Raw genomic sequence first — 24,912 nt, 5'->3', positions numbered from 1 at the left:
GCCTTCACATAGCATCTCCCAGAGCACATTACAGAGCCTAGCTAGGAGTTGAGAAGGTCTGAATAGCCACTGTGAGCTCCACAATTGGTAGAGAAGGCTGGTATCCTAAGCTTTCATATCAGTGCATGGATGCTACAAGTTTATTCCTCTGTTGCTGTTTAAGAACCCAGGAGCAGCAGCTGACACAGTAGGACCAGCAGGCGAGGACTGGCTTGCACAGACACTGTTAGTAATTCAGCAAAGTGCTTTTCCTTGCACGTACTTCAGCAATGCAAAGTTCAAGCAGCACTTCCACCCTCCAAACTTTTATTGCTAATGAGGGCCCTTTATTCAAATCCATTTCTTGGCAAGGCATACCGTGAGAGGAATGAAGTCAATTTTGTTAAAAGTTACAGTGGGAGGGCAGTAACAGCATTGTTAAAAGCCGTGTCTGGACAATTCCCTTGATACCATTCTTTGCATCCTAATTTCCCCATGAAGCCTAATTAACAACATGCTAGTGTTTACATCTTTATTCAGTACTTGTAATACTTGGGATAGTGTTTGACATTTGGAATAGAGACTTGACACATGAGAAGAGCTGTGCAATTTTTTTTATTATTATTTTATTCAGGCTACCAAGGGGGAAGGGGAGAAATAAATGAAGATGTAGGGAAGAAGTTAAATTTTAAAATTAATCATTTTTGTATGATACTAATTTTTGAATTTTTTCCCCCTACGACTTCAACTGCATTATAAAGCATAACCTATCTGAATTTGTTTGGGCCCCTTTTGTACACAGATGTTTCTTCTGGAAAGTATCTAATGTTTTAACAAACACAGGACTCCTTTGCCAGTTTGTATGCTGTGAGTGGGAGAGGAGAGAGGAGTTATGTGCTCACTCTGCAAACACTTTCAAGTCTAAGATCTGATTTCCTTCAGTTTAATACATGTAACTAGTGTGTGTTTATTAATGGTCATAAAACTAGCCATGCCCTTTAATAACTCAGCTGGATTTTTTTTGTCTTGATAACAACCTCTGGCATTCAATTTCTCAAGACCATTATGTATTACTAACACAATCTCATTTTTATTTCTTAGAATTCTTATCAACTGCTGTTTTTCATTTATCCACTTCATTTCCTTGTTTATCTTGTAGGATGTATTGTGTTGCCTTTCTTGAAGGCTGTTTTCATTTGTATTTGTATTATTTGTAGATGATAATAGCTGAAAGTATACATTTTGTTATGTAATCTCTTATTTTAAAAGATGTTTTAAGTGTAAATTTTTGGTATAATAATTTTATTAAGAAGTAAATATCTTTTAAAAGTCCATAGTAAGGACTTAAAGACTTTTATGAAGGTTAGCATCACATGGTTTTCCTATTGTAATCTGAGTTTATAAAATGCTATTGAATATGATGGTAGCAGGAAAAGATATGGTTTGCCCTTATTTGGGTCAAATATTTGAAGTATTTAAGCTGTCTCTTCATGTAACTATCTAAAAAGAAAATTAAATCTAGCAGTCTTTTGAGATTTGCAGTAAAATAAAGAACTATGAGAAAATAAGAGAATATCTGACTTCATAGATATATGCATTTATACATATACATGTACATATGTATGGAACATGACTGTTTTCAGTAATCCATTTTCTTAAGGCTTTGTTTTGTGCATCTTGAGGATGTAAACCAGAATTAACATAAAGGTGTTTGTAGCAATTTCAGTTCAGCAGTTCACAATGCTTGAAAGGCATGTAATATTCCTCCGAGAACAAATCTGCTTTCTGTATGCAAATGGCATTGTATTATATGGTGTAAATAATTTTAAGGCTGTCCATAAAATGCTTTAGACATCTCATTGCCACTACATGTTATCAGAAGCAGTTTTTTCACTGGGTATGTGGCAGGTTTGTAGCCTCTGACTTTACTGCTAGTTGGAGTGATGGATAATATGTATCTGCTGTACTTTCTCAACTCAGCAGGACAGTTTGAGCATCGGCTATTAAAATGTCTTTAACAGTAAATTTGGTTTGTCAAACCAGACCATTTAGTAGAAGGTGATTATAATAAATGCAATTTCTGTTCCACGTACAAACAGTGGGAATTGAGTAGCTGCTTCTTGGTGCTGTTTAAAGTTGTGCATGAAGTATTAGTGATCTGACAATGCCCAAGAATCTTGTGTTTATGACCAAAACAGATTAGCATACAAACATTAAAACTTAACTACTGTAAAATAACAACAATTCTGGGAGTTTAAATATAATGATATTTTCTCTTTAAATATTTATAAGGCCACAAAGACATTTTAAGCTTACTGCAAATTCTCAAATGTGGAATTTAAAACAGATGGAATGAATATTTAGCTTTTCCCTCCAGAGACATCACAGGCAACGAATGCATTGAGTGAACAAGATAGTTAAAGGGAAATAGCATTAAAAAGAAGTATTAAATGAATATGTAGATAATATACTTTATCTAGATATGCCAAACACCATTTTTCCATCTTTAAAAACTTTTAATATATGGAAATTTTGTGGCTAACTTTACTCTCTTTTGCCTGCAATGATAAGTTCAGCCAGAAATAATCTCCCTCATTATGTAAAACAACTGTTGAGATGTATGTGAAACTTGCTGCCATAACTTCATGATACAAGTATTCTCATCTAAGTGCCTTTTTTCCCTTCTCTATGTGTCTTGTCACTCACTGAGCAATGTCTAAAATCAGAGTCCAGTCTTGCAGTCATTAAGTATTGTCTGTTATACTTGCGGTTCATGAAAAGACAAACAACTTATTAAGAAAAATAGTCATAAGATGCCTGAAGTAATTTGTAAGACCTGTTACTTCCTGTATAGTTCTGTTAAATATTTGTTCTGTTGGGAACTTGTCCTATACTTCTATAAGACCTTGCCATTAGGTAACACAATGATGTTCAGATGTTTCTGGAGCAGCGTTAAGTGAATAGGGTCAGATGGTGGGAGCCTCTCATTTCTGAAGATCTCTTTTCTGTTGGTTTCCACACTCAGCTTCAGTGAGCTCCCTGGATGAGCCCTGTCTCTGTCAGACACCAGTTAGCTGCCATGTTCCAGAGTCAACTGGTGAATCTGGTGTCTTAATACCCATTAACGACAGAAAGCATGAGTAGTAGAGGCAGCATGCTGCCATGGGACTCCATGACGTAAGGCAGAATGCTTATTTCTGAGACTGAATGAAGTCCCATCTTCAAGACAAGTGATATGCAATGGCAACTTTGGATTTTAACAGGCAAAGCAGCCTAGATCAGACAAGCAGTTTTGAATGTACCTGTTTCAGCACTCCACATGTATATTGGTTGGTGATAACTGTAATAACTATGCTATAAATTAATTAAATAAAAGGAAATCAAGAGGTATAAAAATATTATTTCATCTTGTGCATAAGAATAAGCCATATTCTGCATTACCTAAAATAATAAAATTTACCTTATGTGTTCCCTATTTAGCCACTTTAGAGTTAAAATGTATTTGATGACTTTTTTTCTTTTAAATTCCGAAGCAAGTAATTTGTTACACTATTTCATTGGATGCAGTACTTTGGTAATTCTTCATGATTTTGGGAGTATGACTGCATTTGTAGTTCAGCTGTTTGGTTACATATTAGGAGTGCCATATACCTTTGTGAGTGTGATTTTGGACTGTGAAGTTAACTTAACAGTAACCTTTAGTGAATCTTGTAATGTCTGTAATGTTTATGCTGTCTCTGTTGAATCTAGCTGCCTTCTGCTGAGTGAGAAGTATTGGGTTATACCATAAAATGTTAAATGGGTTTGCAATATCCCTGAGTGAGAGCAGACTTCAGGCCCAGTGGCCCAGACATTCATTTGCTTTCTTTGGAAACATCTAAATAATATTGTATTTAGGCTTTATACATCTACTCAGAACTATCTTCACGGAAGCAGAATAGCAAACTTGAGTTTGACTGCAGAGAACCTGGCCATTTCATGATGCGATGCATCTTGTCTGAAAGGTGTCTGAATGGATCACAGGAATCGTATGCTTATTTCTCCCCACTGATCGGGAAAGGTAGCTTATGTGGCTGTATCATGTGCAGAGACTGTAGATATCTAATGTTGAGTGACTGAGTTAATTGCCTGGTAAGTTCTTGAGACTCTTTGTAGTGATATCATTACTGACATGGTAATGTCCTCTGTCAGATCTTGCGGTTGGCAGTGAATGGACTGATTCGTTAGGGGACACTTAAAGTTCCCAGATTTTGTGGGGGAACTGTTATTTGAACTCAAAAATACTTTTTTTCTTTCTCCATTCTCTTAGTGCCAGTCCTTAGAGTTCATATTCCTCTGTTGTTAGTTGGCCCCAAAGAAAGTTAACCAGTGTTAGTACAGAGTACAGAGTGGTCTCAAAGGTCCAGGGTTTCAGGGTCATTCACAAGGCTTGTCTTCTGGGTGGAAGAAAGGAGCTTCTCCTGCACAGTAGTTGCACACACAGAGGATATTGGTGCCTCTTTTTCTTCCAAGAGAATAAAGTTACTGTTTTTATGAAAGTTTGTACTGGACCTTGAGATCTGAGTGCTAAAGTGCCATAAAGGTTGTACTTTGCCATAGAGTTGGAGATACCACAAAAAAGGCAAGATGCTTGAGAGTGGTTGGGCTGTATTTGATAGGTACTTGCTATGTTGTACCCTCATCTGAGATAGCAGAAGTCATCTTCACCTCGTTTAGGAGCATGTGGGAACAGCTCAGAAAGCATATGCCTCAACTTTGAGACTGTTGGGTGTAAAATGAATGAAATGTGGTTTATATAAACACTTTATTAATGATTTATGTACTGATGTCATGAAAATATTTTAAACTTAATTCTTTTTAATTACATGCTGTGCTTAATAGGATAGTGGATAGTTTAAAAATGGTAAAAAAAGAAGATAGTATGATGGAGTATTTCTAAAACGATGTGTACTCACTCATTCCTGCCAACAAGCTCACAAAATGTATTGATTGCAAACGGGAACATTTTCTTCCTTGCCTGATACTTGGGAGGAACAAAGGAAACTACCAAATGGGAGAGCGAGCCTGAGTGGACCTCCTGGTATTTGATATTCTCCCCAGCTTATGAGACAAAGTTGCATCTGGTTAGTGAACACAAAGATAGTCACAGTACTCTCTGCAAGGTTTGCTTGGTTTTATACTGTGCTTAGCAATCCTCTTAGTATGAGTGGGACTGTTTGTTCTTTGATTTTATATATTTACCTTCTTTATTTTTATTTCTTTTTCCCCTTCAAGTGCAGTCCTGGAAGTAATCCTTGAATTGTCTTCCTTCAGCAAGGTCCTTGGCTTTTCTTTGTTCTATTAGCACACAAAATGGTACAAGTACAGTCCTGGTGCTCATCATGCTTTCAAGAATGATGAAATGTTTCTTTTCCTTCTCAATTTGGGAATGTAATTTCTCTCTGTTAGTACTAGTCTCAGTAACAGTTGGTGTGATATTCTACCTAACTTGCCCTGTAGCTTACCTGTACTGAAGACTGGTGGAGGAAAAAGCAGAGTTAAAATTAACATTGGTAGGCTATTAATTTTGCAAAGGGTCTTATTCTGTCTGGAAGAGGAGAATAGTTTTTTCACAAAAAGAAGTGAAAAAACTATGAAAATGTGCAGGGTCTCTTTATATTAAAGAGCAGTATCATTACCCTGATGTGTGTGTAAGATGCGTTGTCTTGCAATATGCACAATAATATAAATTTCTGCAATAGTTTGCTTGAACTGAAGCGTTTAGCAGAACTGAACCTCTGATTTAAAAAATAGCTTTTCAATCTTTATTTTCCCTTCTCCTTCAGTCTCTGGTTCAACAGCACACACCTCTTGGAATTTTTGGTTTTGTCTCTTTCCTTTTAAATTCCTGCAGTGTCACCACGGTTAAGCATCGAGTCACAGGAAGGGCAGCAGGTCAGATTGAATGCTTGGCTAATTGTTGTGGGATTTGAATATATCTGGCAAATAAACTGTAGAGTTGGAGGTCTCCTGCTTGCATGGAATTCACAGTGTTCTGAAGGAGGAAAGCTGCATGGGCTGAGGGGAGGAATGAAGGCTGCCTGAACGCAGGAGTGGCGAGCCAGTGCCTCCATCAAAGAAGTCCTGCATGGGTGGAGTTAAAGCAAAACTGACTATGGAAGTGGAGAGCTCTGATGGTGTTAGGATCACTCTCTCCTGCAGTCCCCACCTTAAGTTTTTCGGTGCCAGAAAGATTTGAGCTTTGCAGGAGAATCTGGTTTTGGTCAGGATATGGGATTGTCAAAATTCCATCAAAAGTATCCTAAACTGTCTCAGACCTTATGGTCTCACCAACAATCTACTTTTCGAGTTCAAATTTAGTTCTCCATAAATGAGGTTGTGTGCTCTCTAGTAGCACTTGGCTCTGTCTCAGCATCACTCAAAAAACTGGGTATGCCACCAGTTTCTTTTCAGATTAACCTTAAAGAATATCACTTACCAGATGAAGGGGAAGTTCAGGATCTCCTTCTGGTTCATACAGAAGTGGATACAGCATCTGTACTTGTCTCTAACTTTGTCAATTTTTCATAGCCTGGAAATAGAAAGAGGCATTGATGGGAGCAGGATGGGAGTTGATATCCAAACATTAAAGTACTATGGCATCATTAAGAGGACACAGAGATAAAAAGACAGACCATTCTTTCTGTAGGACATTTGTCTCTGAAATATGGATGCTTCCAATGAAACCCCTATCTTACTTCATCTCTCCGAAAATCAGTATTTCTGGAATAGTAAACACTTCTGAAAGTGAAAAAAACAGGACAGAATCTGATCATAAATACTTGGAAAGATAAAGCTTTCAAATCTACTTTATCCACTCATCCATAATTAGATGTTCTGAGGGAAAAATGTATCAGAAAGCCTTTATTTACCAAGACCCCTACCAATTAATTGCAAAGTCAAGATACACAAAAACTGAAATTATGATTGCAATGTTAAGTTTAAAATATTGTGTGTACATACCATTTTTTTTCTGTGTTTATATATACCTCGTATCAATGTGTACTTTTTAGAATAAAAATGTTTAGGTTTAAAAAGTTGATGGTAGAATCTGAAGCAGGAATATTCACAAAGACCGACTTTATCCAAGGGTAGCTGATTTTTCTTCTGCTTGCTCTGTAATCAGTAGAAAAGAAAAACTCCTTGAAGAGACCTAAAATCTGAAGTTCAGTTCTTCCTCTATATTATTCTTCAGAGGAGTGCTTCTTCCTCTAATGTTTCATGAGGACTCTGTAAGGAGACTGGCCTTTCTGTGCTGAAGGCAGCCTTTGTGCATATTCTCCTGTGTCATTTTTTGACTATTTCAAGAAACAGTCATTTCAGGTATGACACTATATTAATTTATTTTTAAACATAAGCTATGCAATATAAAAAATTAAAAAATAACATTCACTTGAAAAGAACTTGGAGAAAAATAATTTATTCAGCCATATATTACTACTCCCAACCTTGATTGGCATGTGATTTATAAGCATCCCCTTGTGACAAAGTATTAAGACCACTTGATACAACACTAGGTTTTTGCTAAGAAGCTGAATATTGCATTACACTTTGTACATGGAAGTGTCCAACCTACGTTTTTACTAGTCCGTAGTTAAAACTTTGTAATCTTCTGAATCTGCTTTAACATCATCTGAATTTCAACCCTGCTTGAAATAACTGGCACTAGTAGAGATATTTTCAGAAAATTAACACAGGCTTGGATATTGGTTGATGTCATCTTTTTTTGTATATGTGAGAGGGATTAAGATAAACTTCAAGTATATTAATTTTTTTTTTTTTCTAAATGTGTGATTTGTCTGTGTAGAGCTTTCTCTCCAAAGCTGTAAAAATATTTGTCCTACTAAGGTCAAGTAGTTACAGGCACTGAAATTCACATTATTAACTTCATGTAATTTTTACACTTTTTAACTTTTAAAATAGAAACTGAGGACTTCAATCCATACTAATGTTTTATCATTACATGTTTATATTCTTTGTAGCATGTAAACCTGATACATAACTACGTTACATAAATGTCTGGTTGAATGTATTTGGTCTCTGCTGTTGTATTTCAAGTTGTATTGATTAGGAGCTGTTGATACAGGCCACAGACTGTGTTTTTTCTGACAGATCAGATGTTAGGAATTAGGTGAAGGATTTAAAATTAAATTATTTCTTTTTGTCTAGCAGACCAATATGTTTCTACATTAGAAATGCATTACTATGAATATATTAGCTATGAGATTTGTTGCCTTCTTTGAATGAATTTAATTGGTATTTTCTAGAAATCTTGTACCAACATGAAGCAAATTAGTGTTTGTCAGCATTCAGAATTTGTGAGTCATTCAGTATTTCAGGGAAATTAGTTTTATTTCCCATATGCAGGTGTGATAATTCCGTGTTGCAGGGAAAAGTACTCGCAACAGATTTGGAACAAAAAATGTCTTTCTTAGATACAATATATAAAACAAAAGGTTTTCATAGTTAAAGCATTTTACTAAAATGCAGATAAGCTTGATTATATTCCTAATTCTGTCACTGCAAAAGTGCCTTACTTGATATTGTTGCTGTCATCTTCTGGCAATTGGGAATCCTGTTAACTTAATTCTCTCTGTGACTTACCTAGTCCTTAGCCCTACAAATAAAAATATAAAGCTCAAAAGGTGTTAACTGTTCTTGTTACTGCAATTCAACATTGTAGATTGCCAGGTGAAGCTCAAAGCTTTTAAAGTGCTTCAGGGCTTAAAATTTATGTGTCTATATTGTTAGTATTTAATAATGAATAAGCAGCTGCATCAATGTTTTAGTTAAATTTCTGTTTGTATCCCCTGGTTTTACCTAAGTAAAATAAGTTGAAGAAGAATGATGCATGTACAGTCTGCATATCATACACTATCCCAAATTCAGGGTTAGAAAACTAATTAGAAAACTGATTCAAAAAATTAACATTGACTTAAATTTAAGAAAATCTAAAAATGGAAATGTTCAGATGTTTGCAAAAATTTTATTCTTCCCTTTCTAACATAGTGTAATAATTACAAATCTCATAAGGTTATGTTAGTTGATGTTGAATTTTTTTCTTCATTCTACCGATGAATGAAACTTTTAGTAAAAAAGAAAGGTTTAAAAATTGCTGGTCAGAAATGTCTCCCAAGTATAGATGTGGAGTTTCTCTGTGATGTGCGAAAACCACAGTTTAATCTCATTATTGGTACATTAATTCAATTTCACAACTAACTTCTGGAAGGAAGGAGGGTGGGTTGGAAAGGTAGAAGATCATGAATCAGAAAAGACAACTTAAGGTGCTTTACCACATTGGCTCAAAGGCTGTCACAGCGTATTGAATTGTTGCAGTTATGCAAACAGAGAATGACCTCATAATTTGTCAAAGCTGACTTAGAAAAAGTATTTTCAATTTTTAAATGTTTCTTTTTCAAGTGTTTTTTACAAATTCAGTGTGATTTTGGTGGTACTTATTTTAATGGTATTTTTGTCAATAATGCCAAATAGAGAGTTATACATACCAAAGTTAAAAAGTTGATTAAGTTCTTTAGAAAAATGTGTTTCTTTTTTACTAGATCTAATATAGCTCTCTCAATTGTCAAAGTAATATTTTCCTATTATGTCTGCCTAATACTTGTCTAGCATCTTAATTAAAAAAAGACTGATGAGCTTGACACTAAGTTAAAACTGCGTGATTTCTTTTTTTTTTTCTTTTTTTTCATTCTCTTTGTGGAGGAAGACCAGTGCTTTTGCCAAACAAGAGGAACAATCACATTATTTGATTGACTGCCACTTATTAGCCATGCTGGGAGCTGGAACTGTGTAGCATTCAATAACTATTGGATCAAAAAAGTATAACTTCTGTAAAGGTGTGACTAATCTGAATAAGATTTTAAGGATGAGATCTGTATTTTAAACGCAACATGGATTTCTGAAGTTGCTATTTACAGAAACTGTTACAGTCTTTTTGATATTGTTTGTCTGTTCCAAGTGTCTATGATTTCAACCTAGCACAATAACTGAGTAGGAGAGGGATTATCGTCTTGGCAGGAAGAAATGTACTCTATTAGGACCACACAGTGAAAATTTCAGATTATCTAAAGCAATCGGATTTCTACAGAAATGGTTGTGGGAGGATTAGATTCCTACTTTGGGGGGAAGGGGGGAGCTGTATGCCAATTTGTAACCGTTAACAAGGACACTGTAATTGCGGTGATAGGAAGCGGCAATGAAAGGAAAGGAATAAATGCATATGTGAGGCAAAAATTCTTATTTCTCTATAATTTTCAGTTTCCAAAAGGTAGGCACAACCTGGTGGAAGTGGACAGGAGTCTTTTCACAGCAGAGCATTCTGTGTCTTTTAATACTGGCTGTTGAAATGTGTCTGCTGGGATTCCCTCTGGTACTTTGCTGGCGTGTTCTCCCTCCCCAAAGCCAATACCAATTACTTGCCTAGCTCCTAATTTTGCTGGGAGGTGAATTGCCACATCAGGGCTCTTGTCAGTAGAAGATTTCAGTCCAGGGATGAGCTTGCAGCATGTTCTGTTGTTGTGGCTCAGCAGATCTATTCAGAGGCACAGACCTCGTCTAGATGAAGTACGTGACATCTTTTAATTAGCCCTCAGATACGCACTGTCCATTCCTAGTTGCATATGTAACTGTGGGAGTGAATAACATTGTGCTTCAGCCCAGCAAAGCCACTTACTTCCCATATGACTCCTCTCAGTGCCATATGCTTCCTATGAATGTGTTCTTACACAGTGTTTGAAGCAGGGTTCTTTTTTTCCGAGATATTTCGTTTGCTTTGCAGCAACGGAGTGAGACGGGTAGCTAGTTGAGTTTCAGTCACTTTAAGGCTGTCAAGGGCAATATATGAAGTGAGGTCTCCTGGTGTGGCGTGGAGGCTGCCTAAACATGATAGTGTTGAGTGAAGGGAAAAGCCATATTTAGCTCCACGTGGAGTTAGTTTCACTGGCAACAGCTAGTAACAGGACTAGCAATGACTGCTGGTATCAGTAGTAACTACTTCGATAATATGAAAGTCTCTTTTAATTGAACTGTGAGGTATTTAGTATATTGATGCTGTATATAGCCATGAATCTAAAAGGCAGAGATAAAACTTACTTTTGTACATGGAAAAAAAAAAAGAAAAGATGCATCCACACTTCTGTACCGGTGACTCCAGCAAGCCTTTGTGATTTCTGTATGTGCCAAAAGCCATGTACATGCTCTGGGAGCTATGAAAACTTCCACCTGCTGCCTCCAGGTGTATGCACTGCAATTCTGCCTGACTGCGGGCAAGTCATTTCACAGTTTTGCACCCCTGTTGATTTTAATCTGCTTTACTTGGTGATCCTTGGGATAGAGATTATCTTTTGTTAAGTGCATGCACTTTGCCTTGTAGAAAGTGTTGAGTCTTAGTTAGATTGCTAGATGTTGCCTAAAAATCTATATATTTGGGGGGAAATGTCCACCTGGAGAATAACATAGCTTTGTAATCTGTTCCAGTCGAACTGATGGAGGATGTTGAATGCAGTGAAAGCTCAGTGAATGCAGTGAAAACGCTCCTCCTCCTCCTCATCTCTGCCTGATTTTTATTTTTAAATGTAGCACATTTTGATCACTGCATGATTGAGCATGTCTTGGACTTTGTTACATTAGAATGTCAAAGAGAGTCTCAACTTTTCCTGAAACTTTGCCCTACTGAGAGATGTGGCGATTCTGTGGTCTTTGGAATTGTAATGTTAGGTTTGGGAGGAAAGAAAATGTGTTTGTGTTTCAATGGGTTTATTCTATATGTTTATTATTACAGCCTTTTGGGAAGTTTTCGTGCTCAACTGACAATGTAACTTATCAATTATTGTTATGGAAGAGTCACAAGAGCTGTATTCATTCTCATTTGGCTTAGGTACATGTTAGCTTTGCCCAGACCTCCAAACCTGCCAAAGCCCAAATGTGGAATGTGATGAGTATGGTAAAGCTGGACTGGTGAGGAGAAGAAAAACTATTCATGCAGAAAAACTAAAATTTTGCCTGTAGTTAGTATAATAGAATATTGTAATGTGTTTTATTATGCTTTATTTCTGATGCGTTGGCAGTTTTTATTTGGTTATTCTGCCTGTCTCTAAAAGGCACGTGGTGAAATCATGCCACCTTTTTTTGTTGAGTGGCACGATGGCATGGCTGGCATTTGTATGTGTGCATGTGTGTATCCAGCCCAAATGACTAGGGACCACCTCAGGTGGTGTCTGCAGGAATGGTCTTCAGAGAGGGGTTCCCAGGACTGGTTTTACACTAAATAAACAGAGGCCATGAGGGGAAAACTGATTCATTAGGAACACTGGTTTAGGTTAAAGTGATAAAAATAGCTCCAGGACATCTTAAATTAGTTTAAAAACTAGAAAAGTGAAGGAATCCAATCTAGAGTATTTTGTAAATTGTCCACTTTTCTGTCTAGAGTTCTCTGCCCTACTCTTCTCTGTTCCGTATAACTAGGTATATAATCCAAAGAGATAGGTGAAAAGATTCAGCTGTCAAAGGTTGATATTCTGTAAACACAGGCTTTTTTAGGCAGTGCTGTCAGTACTACTATGTTTTTCTTCTCTGTTCTGCCAAAACATGTTCCTGGAAGTTTTTGTTTTCAATTCTGGTTTTAGGAAAGATGGAAGAAATGGAGTAAAATACCAGAAAACCCTTCTATATATTGCAGATAAACTTACTACATCATTTGTTACAACTGCTTTAGTTATTCATGGAAGTGTTCCATAATAGACTAGTGAACATGTGTGTTGTATGTTTTATGTAAAGAAGACATAATTATTTGACTCCCATATGCTCTTACCAGAATGTTATAGACATGAATTTTTCAGTCTTGTACACTGACAGAGTTACAATGACTCTACTTTCTGCAAATACTCTGTATTAAAAAGATATGCTGTATGTTTAACTTTGCAGATCCAGAATGCTAATGATGTGCTAATAGCACCGCTGGAGAAGTTTCGTAAAGAGCAAATAGGAGCAGCAAAAGTAAGTAGCTGTGGAAACAGTTCTTTTTCATTTCGTGTTTATTTGAGTTTATCAGTGTATTTTGAAGGCTGGACTGGAAACAGGCAGTTTGTATTCAAACATACTTGATGCCATCCTCATTAATGTGTTAGTAAATTATAATGCTTTGCTTCAAAGAAGGAGATGATTTAGAAATGGAGTTTAAAGACTGATTATATGCATAGGGTACAGCTCTTGCTACTGTTGCACATTCTTACCATCTGGTGTTGTGTTCATCTTCTGATGTCTGCATTTACGTTACGTTGCGTCTTGGGTTAACCCAGAACCACACAGAGGGTTCAAACAGCTGCTATGGGTGCAATGGCCCTCAAGTGGCTATTGTATAAAGACTGAAAGAAGTCAGTGTGCTTTAGGCATACTCTGTCTCCATCTCTTCTTTCCCTCTCCACTTTACGTGGCTGATGCAATGCAGTGATTCATACTCGTTTTGCCAGAGTATTCATCTTCATATTGCCCGGAGATTTTCCCATGGTGGAAGTGCTCCAGTTGGTGATTTAAGCCAGTTCTTCGGTGTTAAGTGTTACATCTGCGTTAGAGGAACAGTACAGGTTGTCTATACCAGGGTTCAGTAGTCAGCCCAGGAAATCAGATATATTGGGGAAAAAGCTGTTGGAATGAACTGTTAGTCTAGAAGAGCTATTTTCAGTCTGATCTTGGAGTCTTAAGTGGTTATCAGTGACTGCTTTGATCACAATCTCAGAGAGATGCATAAAGGCTGTGGTAGTCAATTAGAAGTATGGTTAGCAACAGTTCCTTCTGTCTACATAAATATGCTAATTCTGAAGCATTTTACATCTTGTATTAGCGCTCATAAAATTTTCTGGGAAATTTTCCAATTGTAAGGTTAAACGGGTACATGAAACATCTCTTTTTGATGTTGTAGCTGAGGTTGCGCTTGTGCTCAACCAACCTCAGAAGAACAGAGCTATTGGAAAGAGAGACTGAAGTTTTATGCTTTTTATAGTGCTATTGTGAATGTGTAGCAAACAGATGAGACTGCTTCCGCACAGGAACTGAGTAAATGTTTGAGAAGAATTTTTACTGTGAACTTGAGGTTAGATTTTTCTGAAGTAGATGTTCTTTACCCTCTTACTTGATATGTTTTTGTGTACAACTGCATTCTTCTCTTGTCCCACCCCTATGCTGCTGTGAGATGCAGGGCTGGGAGTTTATTTACCGTGCTGCACAAATCGGAATTTAATCCCAGCACAAAATTATTTTTAGTTTTCAATAGGTTTTAGTTGCATTGTTCAGGTTTTTTGTGTTACCATTTCATTTCATATTGCTATTGTTTAAGGGATGTCAATCTTCTCTGCAGAGGGCCCTGTCTGAAAGCCTAACCTGCTGTACCATTGACTGTCCTGGTACATCAGAGAGATGATCCACAAGCGGTTCACAGAGCTCTCTGCAGAACTGTATAAGACACTCATGTCTCCTTTGAATATATCACTCAGTATGACTCCTTTGTTTTTTTGAATCAGCAAGTATTTAACATTAAATACAGGGCACTACAGGACAGGTTGAGTCCTCTCTGTTCAGTATATCATAACAGCTGGTTTCTTTTCCATATCCCTTCCAGATAAAATATGGGCATTTGCCCATCTTATATAATTTGTGGTAACAGTGATTGTTTTGACTTGTCTGTGGTCACACAACAGTGTACTGAATGAGTTCAGGAGAGAGCCTGTCTCTTATTCCAGTGTCTAACGCACTTATTATGCAGCGCTATGTGTGTTTTGGGCAGTCCAGGGTAGTGGCTTGACACATTGATACCGTATAGAGAGCTCTCCCAGCTCTTTGTTTTATAAAATGTCAAATAAACTTGTCTTTCCTTGCACTGCTCATGGAGTTCAACTGTCAAGCTCAAAAATGAGAGATTCAGACCTCCTGCGTAACCCAGATTGCGAAACAAACATTCGCTCCGAGTTGATTTTTATCAGCAGAAGCAATTACAGTTGGCCTTTAACTAAATGGGATCAACATAAAGAAGTGAGAGATTAATTACATTTAATACTGTTTTTCTAGTAATTACAAAATAGCAACGTGATCTAGGAATTATGAGACCAGTATGAAATACAGTAGAAATTTGGGCTTTCTGAAACTCATTGTTAGTAAAGTAGAGAACATGGTCAGATTGCTTACCTCCACTTCTGTGCACTGGGCTCAGTCCTTGAGCATTTATGAACTCTTACAAATACGGGATGAGTTGAGCTTGCTAGTTATTTATCTGCCGTTAATGAAGGTTTTCACAGAGATTATTAGATAGTTGTGTTATCAATATACATAATAGGAAATTATATTAGGTACTACTGTCAGATTTTGGTGATGGGAAGATTATGAGAGAGAGTGCTTAAAAGCATTTACTGGGCTTTTTTCTTTCTTTTCTAAAACATCAGGTAAAATTCAGCTGGAGGTAAAAACAAGCAATGCGCCCCACTGTGCCACTACACACACGCAGGAAAAAAAACCCAAACAAACCAAAACCAAAACAACAGAAAATGTTATAAATTAATTATAGTTTTCACTATCACAATCACCATTTTATTTTAATAATAAGTAACTCCGCAAGACTGTTACTACCATGATGAACTATGTAGGACTATCCTATTGTGTTTCATACAGAGAATGAGAATATTTTATTCTTCCTTCAAAACTATATCAAGTTTGAGCAAAAAATAAGATCACAGCAATCAAAGAGAATATGGAGGATAAAATATATCCTGTTGATGTTACAAAGCTATATTTCAAATACGAGGACAGCATAAACCCAGAGTGCAGAGTTCAAGTGTTTTTGGAACGTCACAAGAATAACATTAAAGACCTACTCTTCACATGCACTTCAAAAACCTGAAGGTACCCAACAAATTTGAGAAACATTCCTCATAAAACATTAGTGTTTGTAATCAAACCAGCAATACACAAATCTACATCACTTGCTCTTCTCAATTTATACTACTCGCTCTTCTGTTTTTATTGTACATATTTCAGTTCTTCCTTTTCTGTACACACTCAGTTTAAATAAAGTTGAGTTCTCTCCAGAGACTACACAAACCCAGCTTTGCATTGGATAGCCTGTTGATTTACTCCATCTGAGTTTTAAAAAAATGACCTCTGCAATTATTGTAGAAACGCGAGCAAAAGCCGGGTGAGGTAACTGGGAAAAGATTTCAGGCACGAAGCATTTTGCCTTATTTGGTAAATGTGGTTTGCAAGTCCCCAGCTGGTAACTTTGGTGAGATCATTATGTGATGTGTTATGTACAATAAGGCCAAACTTTCATGTTTCTTTTTATCCATTGAGTACAGTATTTAGCAATATTTGTTCCAATGTTCGTTGACATTTAGTACAACTTAAATCAGATCAAAGACAACAGAAGCAATTTTGTTTTCAAGACTTAAAAGGAGAGTTTTGTTTCCTCCTTACAATTCCATCTGTTTGTTTCACAAAATTATTTATTTTGGCCAGGAGGATTATTTTTTATTATTATTTACTCTCATTCATTCATTCGAAGCTGTGAATTCCTTTCTACTTGGGAAACAAAACCATGTTCACTGCTGGGATTAATTTTCCTGCATCTATGTTCACATCTATACTCACATGATGTAGGCATGCAGGAGCTGGCACGCTCTCTCTGTGTTATTTGGGTTGTCTGGAAGTTGAGGAGCGTAAAACAAGCCCAAAAAACCCCCATTTTTTAAAGTCTGTCAGGAAGGTGTCAAAGCAGAGTTTTAGATAGGTATCTAAGATCAGTTTGAAATGCCAGAACACCCATTTTGTGAACTGCTTTCCTTGGTATCTAATCAAATTATAGCACTTGTTGTCCTTTAACTGAGAAAAATTGATGACCTTGCTGTAGTAGGTATGGTGGAAGGTGTTTCATTATAAGCAGCGTCTCTCACTCAAGGTTTGGTACTTGTGTCCACTTGTTTTGGGATATTTTAATGTCAGTCTGAACCATAGAGGAGAGGGGGACAGGGGAAGGAAGCAGAAATAGAGGCCAGGCCAGGATAATTGGTGGCCAAATGTTTTGATTTAAAATGCAACACAGTTTTCCCAAAAATGGTTGCTACCAGAGTTACCTGATATCTTTTTTGATAAGATAACTTAATCTGTAGGCAAGGAAATGCAGTGGATCAAACCTATTTCTATTTCAGCAAGGCCTTTAAAGCACTCTACGTGGGGCATTAAATTTAATTTAGGTGGGGGTTAGTATAAGAAACACTATCTGTCTAAGGAACTGACTAATGGGGACAGGGCAATGAGTTTTGTTTGTGGGAGAGACTGTCTGGTTAGAGAGATGTTACTAATTAGAAGATCCCAAGGGGCAATTTGAGATCGGTCTGTTGTTTTATTTTCGGTAATGGCCAGGTAAAAAAACCTGGTGGTGCTGACAGAGCTTGGAGTTGCTGCAGGTTGGGGGTATTGCCAAGCCAGAGGAGGAGGACTGGAGGATAGGGAAGAAAGTGTAAGACGAAATGACTGAGTGTGAGGAGCTGAGGCTACTCAGTGGTCATGACACAGCTGCAAACCAAAAAATCTGCTGTACTGATAAAAAGCTCAAGTGGCAATCTTTAAATATTATAGGCTTTTTAGGGATCTATCACTGGTAGATAGAGAAGTATGAATTTTCTTTAGGTTTTCTTTTACTTACATAAATCCTCGAGTTCTGGATTAAGTTTGTGAACTGTGAAACAGTTGTAAATTGCATTTATAAATACTTTAATTCCAAAGTGTTGGTCCTAGATCATTTTTATCTGATAAATAATTCAGAATATGTTGTCTACTCTGATATCTTATTTAAACTAGTATTGACAGATGCAAGAACTAAGAAATTAGGAGACAAAGCTTAAAAAAAATACTGGTTTTATAATGGTAAATTTTATTTGTGACAGTTGTAAGAAAAGTTGAAAATTTGAAAACTTCTTCAGATTAAATATTATTAAAATATTTGTTATTTCATCTTGATTTTTGCTGTTTCCCTTTGGATATCAGTGTCTGTGTATAGAGTCTTCTGTGAATTGACCCAGATCCTAAAATTTGGAGTAGCTGGATTGTTGCTGTCTACTTTTCCCTTTGTAACTTGCATTTAATGAAAATGTATAGTATAAAAATGATTTTAAAAATAGATCAAATGTATTTTCACTTTAAAATATAGTTATTCAAATAAAATTATGGAAATAGGAAACTGTGAAAGACCTGCATCAATTTGGTAATCTCTGTTTTTAAATATTTAAAATATTAAATACTAATTTAACATAACATATTAAATATTATAATGTAATTTAATATAATATATAATTTAAATTATATAGTAGAATAGAATTTAAATATTAAAGTTTTGTTTGTTTATTTGGGTTTTTTTTAAGTAGAAAATAATTGTAGTACTATGGTATGGCTAGCCACTGCTTCTTTTACGCTTCTGTATGTGAAATATTTGGGAAGTTTCAAAAACAGTGCTGAAGAGCCCAGTGTGCACACACTTCATCTTTTCAGGCAGTCTTATTTTCTTCCGCAGAAAGCCAAACCATTAAGCCGGGAGATATCTCTGGCTGAGCACCTGGACCCAGAGTTTTTTTGAAGCAGCTAATCTACTTGGGACAGCTCTTGTCATTCTGCAAATGCAGCAAAATTATTTTCTCATTACAGTTTACTTCAATAACTGTTTAGTTCAAAGTTGAGAAACTTTTAGGAAGTTAACAGAAAAAAAAAAAAAAAGACAACAATCCTAAAAGCATGTTTCACTTCTAGTGTATTCCTTTAAAAAACAAGAGCAAAACCTCAAATCTTATAACTAAAAGATTATGGACACGGTGATTAAAAACTGTCGGTTCAATCTATTAACTGCAGGTGTTTGTTAGTAAACCAGTTAATGTTATGTGCAAAGTCTGTTTTAATAAATTCTGTTAAATGCATTCTTTCTGTTAAAAGTTAGTATGATTCACTGGCTGACTGACTAAAACCAGTTTCTGAAGCTGTGTTTTTTCTGCACTCTAATAAAATTCTAATTTGTATCCAAAAGAAAACAGATATAAATTAAGGGTAACTAAATTAGTCTTCTACAGTAAATAGGAAATGTAATTTACTGTGTTCTGCCATAAAATTTAAGAATTAAGGCTCAGGATAAATGTGTTAATTGGTGGAATTGCTTAAGTGAGTATGCAGTGTATTTTGGTTGGCAAAAAAACCCATTTATTTTTAAAAAAATCTAATCTATGGTTAGTAAAACAAAAAAATAAAAACTTAGGTAGCAAGTATCAGCCCTTCTACTGGAAAACAAAAAAAGAGCATAAAAATGCAATAAAACATGCACTTTTTCTAATTAAATTAAGGTTTTTTTCTTGCTAGTTTAAATCAGCCCGCTGTAATCTGTGTCACAGGAAGGGTTCAGGAAGGTTGCATCCTGACCCCGCACAGCTGCTAGAATCCTGCTGGACTCCTGAGCCATGATTAAAAGTATAAGCAAGGACATTCACCTCCAGACTTAATTTCCAGTTCATAGGGGAACTGAACTTCTCATTGAGTGCTTCGAGGCACAGAGAATTTGGCAAATAATTTCAATTAAAAAAAAAAAAAAAGTGCTTTTCTCAGTCTCAGTAGGATACAGTAGCTCTACTCATCCATTATGTCCTTTCTAGCCTTGCTCTCGGCTGCAGCATGGAGAGGACTATGTTCCACACCTGAAAAACAGGTCTCAAGGTTGTTGATGAGACTCTTCAAGAATCTCAAGAAGGATTTAAGAGAAATATAGGGAGTGGCCAATTGCCTGTGGAACAGAGCAGGACCGGACTTGGAGAAAGCAGAGAGTTCAGTGTTCTGCTGTCCCCCCATGCTCAAAATAAGACTCCACCCTGAATTTTGGCATCCTTTATCAAACCAAATTCATCATGTTTTCAGAAAGGCAGCTGCACTCTTTTACCCTACAGGGATTACTTCAGAGTTGTGCTCATGGATGTTGCATAGTGCCACAGCTGTACCAAACAATTAACACTTAAATCATGAGGCTTTTTACATGAGTATAAGTTAATCTTTTTCTGTTATGTGTTGGGGTTTTCTTCAGCAGTCTGGGGAAAATTAAAGTCTCTTTCTCCATTGCTTCCTTTTCTTCAGTGGTGTATTTCAGATAACAGCATAAAAATAAATCTATTACGTTTGGGCATTACTCAAGATGATGTTGAGTCTATGGGTCTTTATTCCACACCTATGGCAGAGTTGCATTTTCTGTTCTAAATAGAAAATAATTTGATTGGGACACTTGGCTGTATTGCCATAGGTTTCCTTTCATCCAGTATCTTGTATTTATGCAGCAGGTTCTGCAGGAGCCTGGGAATACACAAACTTGCACTCTCTTACCATTGCAGCAATTTGCTTTTGGCAAAGCGAGAATAAAATAGCTCTATTCCAAAGAGTAGTGGGTGATAGTAGCTGGAAAGTGTCACTTCTGTACTCTAGCAAAAGATGGGCATCATTACTTGAAACTTTAATGTGTCTTGGTGTGGATACAGGAGCACCAAGAGCTCCATCTTTCTGCCAAATGAACCAGCTTCATTTTTTTCAGGATCTTTCAGGCTACAGTAGCCACCACAGAACCATTTGTTCCTGTGGAGTTTGCCAAGAAGGGGAGGTCTCAGCTGGTTGTTTTGATGAGAAGATCATGCCTCCCTAAGAAGTAAACTGAGAGCACTGGTTGAGCTTAACACCACCACTGGGGAGGCATGACTCTTCACCCCAAAGTGATAGTTTGTGTTCCCTTATCAGTGTTGTAAGAGGGACTCTGAAAATAGATGCTTTCAAAACAAAACAAAATCACTTCTGACACTAATCTCAGACTGTTTCTTTTTTTTTCTATCTGTAAACAGGACAGCTTCCAGTTTTGTGTATTAATCTAAAAACTTTCTCATAACACACCTCAAGTTCTTCCTCAGATCAGCGTTGTGGTCCCGTTGCGATGATGTGGAGGGTAGCGTGGGATCGTGAGCCGTGCTGAACATGCTGCTGGCACGCTGAAATCAGCGATGTCGGCTGATTGGTTGGCATAGATGGGAGAGAGATTCCCAAAGAGCGTTTTTAAAAAGAAATTACTACTTAAGAAAGAGATATTTTTATCTTCTGCTTTTAAAATAAAGCAGTGAGTATGTGACGTTATAAGCTAGTCTGTCGGAATTGCTTCATTTGAATGACATTATGTTCTTTGCAGCTTTTTTTGCATTTTCTTTGCTTTAAATACACAAAAGAAAGAAGATAGTTGCTAACTTCGCAGATGAAATGGCCTCTTCATACACATTTTAGTTTACTGGAGTACCAGGACGTTCCTGAAATACACTTCATTTGTGAGGGAATCTAGCATAGGAAGAGAGGCATGGACAACGTGAAATGGCAGTGAGTCTCCATGGGGAGGAACGAAAGCCAGTGCTGATGGGAGGAACGTGGGTGAGGAGAGCAGCAATATCGGGTGTGGGATGCCAACAAAGCATCTGCTCAGGGAATGGGTGATGGCCACTTAGGGAGATGGAGGAACAAAGAGAAGCAGCGATGGCAGGGAAGAGACAGTGGTGGAGACCAAGGGAAGTTGTTGACTAGTGCAATGCGGTTTTAAAAATTGGGTGATCTTTCTGTAGTTGAGAATTTCACTGCTCTGACTGTTACGATGAAAGCGAGCCTTACTGTGAAGTGCAAAGCATGCTACAGAAGCTGGTGTGCCTGTAGCAGCCTTGCACTGTGCTTACACTCCACATAGCTGTATCTTTAGCATTTCTGTACACTTACGTTAGTAACTATAGAGCCAAGTCTATCTTCTCTGTCCTAAGTATGAGAACTAAACAGTCAAGAAAAACAAACTTTTTTCACTGTTGGCGCAGCATTGGATAACAGGTTGGTATGACTACTGAACTTGAAAGGCCAACGTCTAGCCATCTAAACATGGGTGAAGCTGAGAGATTTGCCCTTGCTTAGTCCAGATGCAGATGTAGAAGATCAGGCAAAAATTGGAGCTGCCTTTTCCTCATGAGTAAGACCGGTCCACTTCAGTATGATCCATTGTAAATGTCGCTTTTTTTCTGTCCATGCAGTCCATGTTGTGGCACTGTTTGCATCAAAGAGTCAGCTACAACCCACCAGACCTATGCAATGGTGTTATGTTTGTCTTTTCTTGTAAACTTTCTTTTCTTTCTGTTTGCCCCACTTTGTCATCTGAACTGAACTGAATTTGGCACATATGGAAGTAAAGCAGAAACCATAAAAGCCACTGTACTTTTTTTTTTTTTTTTTTTTTAATGAAATTTAGGAAGCTCTGTAAGCTCATACAAGAACTAGATAATGAGAAAAAAAATACAACTACTTTCTACTCATGTAGAGAAGGTCTCCTCTCTGGTCTGATTTTGTGTTAATGTTAAGAGGTTTCCATGGATAGTGTTGCCATCTCAGTGACTTAAGTGTTTTGAATATTCTAAATCGTGACATGTGTGATTTATAGCCTGATTGACTTTTATTATTGAAAAATAGCATGCCCCAAATCTGAGCTGGCTTCTTTCCTTTTATCATGTAAGTGATCACTTAGTATTGGGTTGTGTCCTCTGTCGTCATTTACTTTCTACTCAGCCTATATAGCTATATTGATTTCTAACAAATATCTGCATTTCTTCTGACATAAGCAGTTTATTCTGTATGACTTTTGATGAAGTATACAGAGTTAATTCAGGCTTCTTTCTGAATTCCTAAAAACCATGGGTAACTTTCTTTTTTAAATCATTTAAAGTCACAAGCTTTTGTACAGGAACAGGAGACCCTCTTGCTGTTATGATAAAACATTTTCAGCTTTAGAAAACTATCCTAAACCTGCTTCAGAGAAGAGTTTAAAAAGTCAGGCTCTGCTTTTCTAGGGATCTTCTTCATATTATTTAAGCAGTAACATGCTAATATCCCAAGTAAGATATTCCAGCAAAAATACTTCATATTTAGTAGACAGTTAAAAACAATAAAACTAGATTACGTGAGTAGACTTACCAGTCCTGCTGTTTGGGCAGGGATTTAACAGATTCCCAGACATCTAGCAGCTACTCCTGGAATCGACAAATGCCAAATAAACTCGAGACAACTCTGCAGCTGAATAACAGGGAGTCTAATGTGTCCTGCTTTGTGACCTGCCAGTATTGGCAGATTTGCATGTCTTTTCACAGCAGTGCTGGGAACTTTAATATTCTTTTCTATTTCAAGAGAGAATTTTTTGGAGAGAAACAAATGACATCCTACAAACACATTTGTTCATTTAATAGTAACTGCTTCTTAATTTGAACAGAATTTTAGATCTCATAGAAATAGTGAAACTTTTCTGCTTTTTTTTTAGTCTCCACTGGTAAGTACCTTCTGTCTGCACACATCTGATGGAATTATATAGGGAAGTATTAGGAAATGGCTATAGGATTCTCATCTTCCAGGAAATACTTTTGAAAGTACCTGATATTTGGATCTCTCAAGGCATTACAGAAGGAAAAGAAAATTTTCTTCAGAAGTTTATGAATCTGAAATTAAATTATGTCTTGCAGGGTTATTCAGTATTTTACACAGATGTGAACTCCATCCTAAACTTAAATTAGTTTGGGGTTGTTTAAAGTATGTTTTAGTTTTATGCATGTCTTACTTGATTTTAATTGAGGTTATTTTTTAAACTGCCAGTTTTTAATATCTGTCTTCATAGCTGTAATGCTGCTAAACACTCTTGTATTCCTGGTTTATTGCCTTGTTATACTTCACAGTTGCAATATGTTCTTTTTATTATAATTATTTGTGTCTTACACCATATTCTTTTCCGGATGTTCATGGTTTGCATATGGTTGTTCTTTTTTAGTAAAGAATTTATTTAAAGATTTATAGTTGTTAGGACATTTAATTTTCTACATGATGTATTCAGCTTCAATTTGGAAGTGTTTTCATTAGCAGTTATGAGTAACATAAGTCATAATTTATGACTGTATTAACCCTATTTTATATTAAGCAGCAATCATTTCTTTATAAACTATGATATATCTTTGTTCCACTTCATATTATTTGCCAACAGTACATAAACGATGCCTTTTAACCTCCTAGCTTTCTCACAGATTTGGAGAAAACCTATATAGTCTCACGATACATTAAATTATGAATGGGAGGAGGAAGGAAGGAGGTTTATATCCACTTTTCACTTTTTCTTTTGGAAAATCTCTTTTGGCCTTATCTTGAACTGTGAGCATTCACATAACAAATCAAAATCTCTACCAAAAAGAAATCCCCCCATCCAGACACCTATCAAAATGCAGTCTGTGGTCTAAGATGCCTATGATAATTTCAATTTTATTAAAACCAAACAAAAAACACCACCTCCAGAACCCACTAACCATCTCCATGAGAATTCTAAGCAAAACCTCAGGCAAAATAAAATGGAAGGTGAATTTATTTCTTTTCCCCTCAGAAGAAAAGTTGTGAGACTCTGAGATCTCACATTTTTCAGGAAATCCATAGGATATGAGCTCAAATCAATCTTTGCAAGAGTAAGTTTAGATTATTTTTTAGTCTACAGTTCTACTTTTCTTTGTCCTACAACTCCAAACAAAATTCCAGTAACTTTGTAGAAACACATTTTGAATTTTTGTTTGGAAGGTAATGAAAAAGGTAGCTTTGAAAAATATATTTGAAGTCTAAAATTCCAGCCATGAATCATCTGCAGTGTGTTGTTATATCAACATTTTTGCAGTTGTCAAAGAGAAAGAAAAGGGGATGTGGTTTTATTGATCGCAGCAGAGTTTGCCATTGCCTTCAGTTTCTTCCACTGACAAATGCATCTGACGATCTATATTCGAGTCTTACTATTGCATT

At 36.5% G+C, this 24,912-nt stretch overlaps 1 protein-coding gene across 2 annotated transcripts in view; it reads left to right on the top strand.

The window, feature by feature from the left end:
* The window catches only part of ARHGAP42 (Rho GTPase activating protein 42), a 166,816-nt gene that overhangs the window by 76,367 nt on the left and 65,537 nt on the right, over window positions 1–24,912 (top strand). For both annotated transcript variants that reach the window (XM_030042841.1, XM_041118534.1), the window contains one exon: window positions 12,958–13,029. In XM_030042841.1, the coding sequence (XP_029898701.1) occupies window positions 12,958–13,029 (72 nt within the window). The remainder of the gene's footprint in view (window positions 1–12,957; window positions 13,030–24,912) is intronic.

The sequence above is a fragment of the Aquila chrysaetos genome, chromosome 19 (assembly GCF_900496995.4).
Source record: "Aquila chrysaetos chrysaetos chromosome 19, bAquChr1.4, whole genome shotgun sequence".
Classification (NCBI taxonomy): domain Eukaryota; kingdom Metazoa; phylum Chordata; class Aves; order Accipitriformes; family Accipitridae; genus Aquila; species Aquila chrysaetos.
This window is presented reverse-complemented; position numbering and strand designations above follow the sequence as displayed.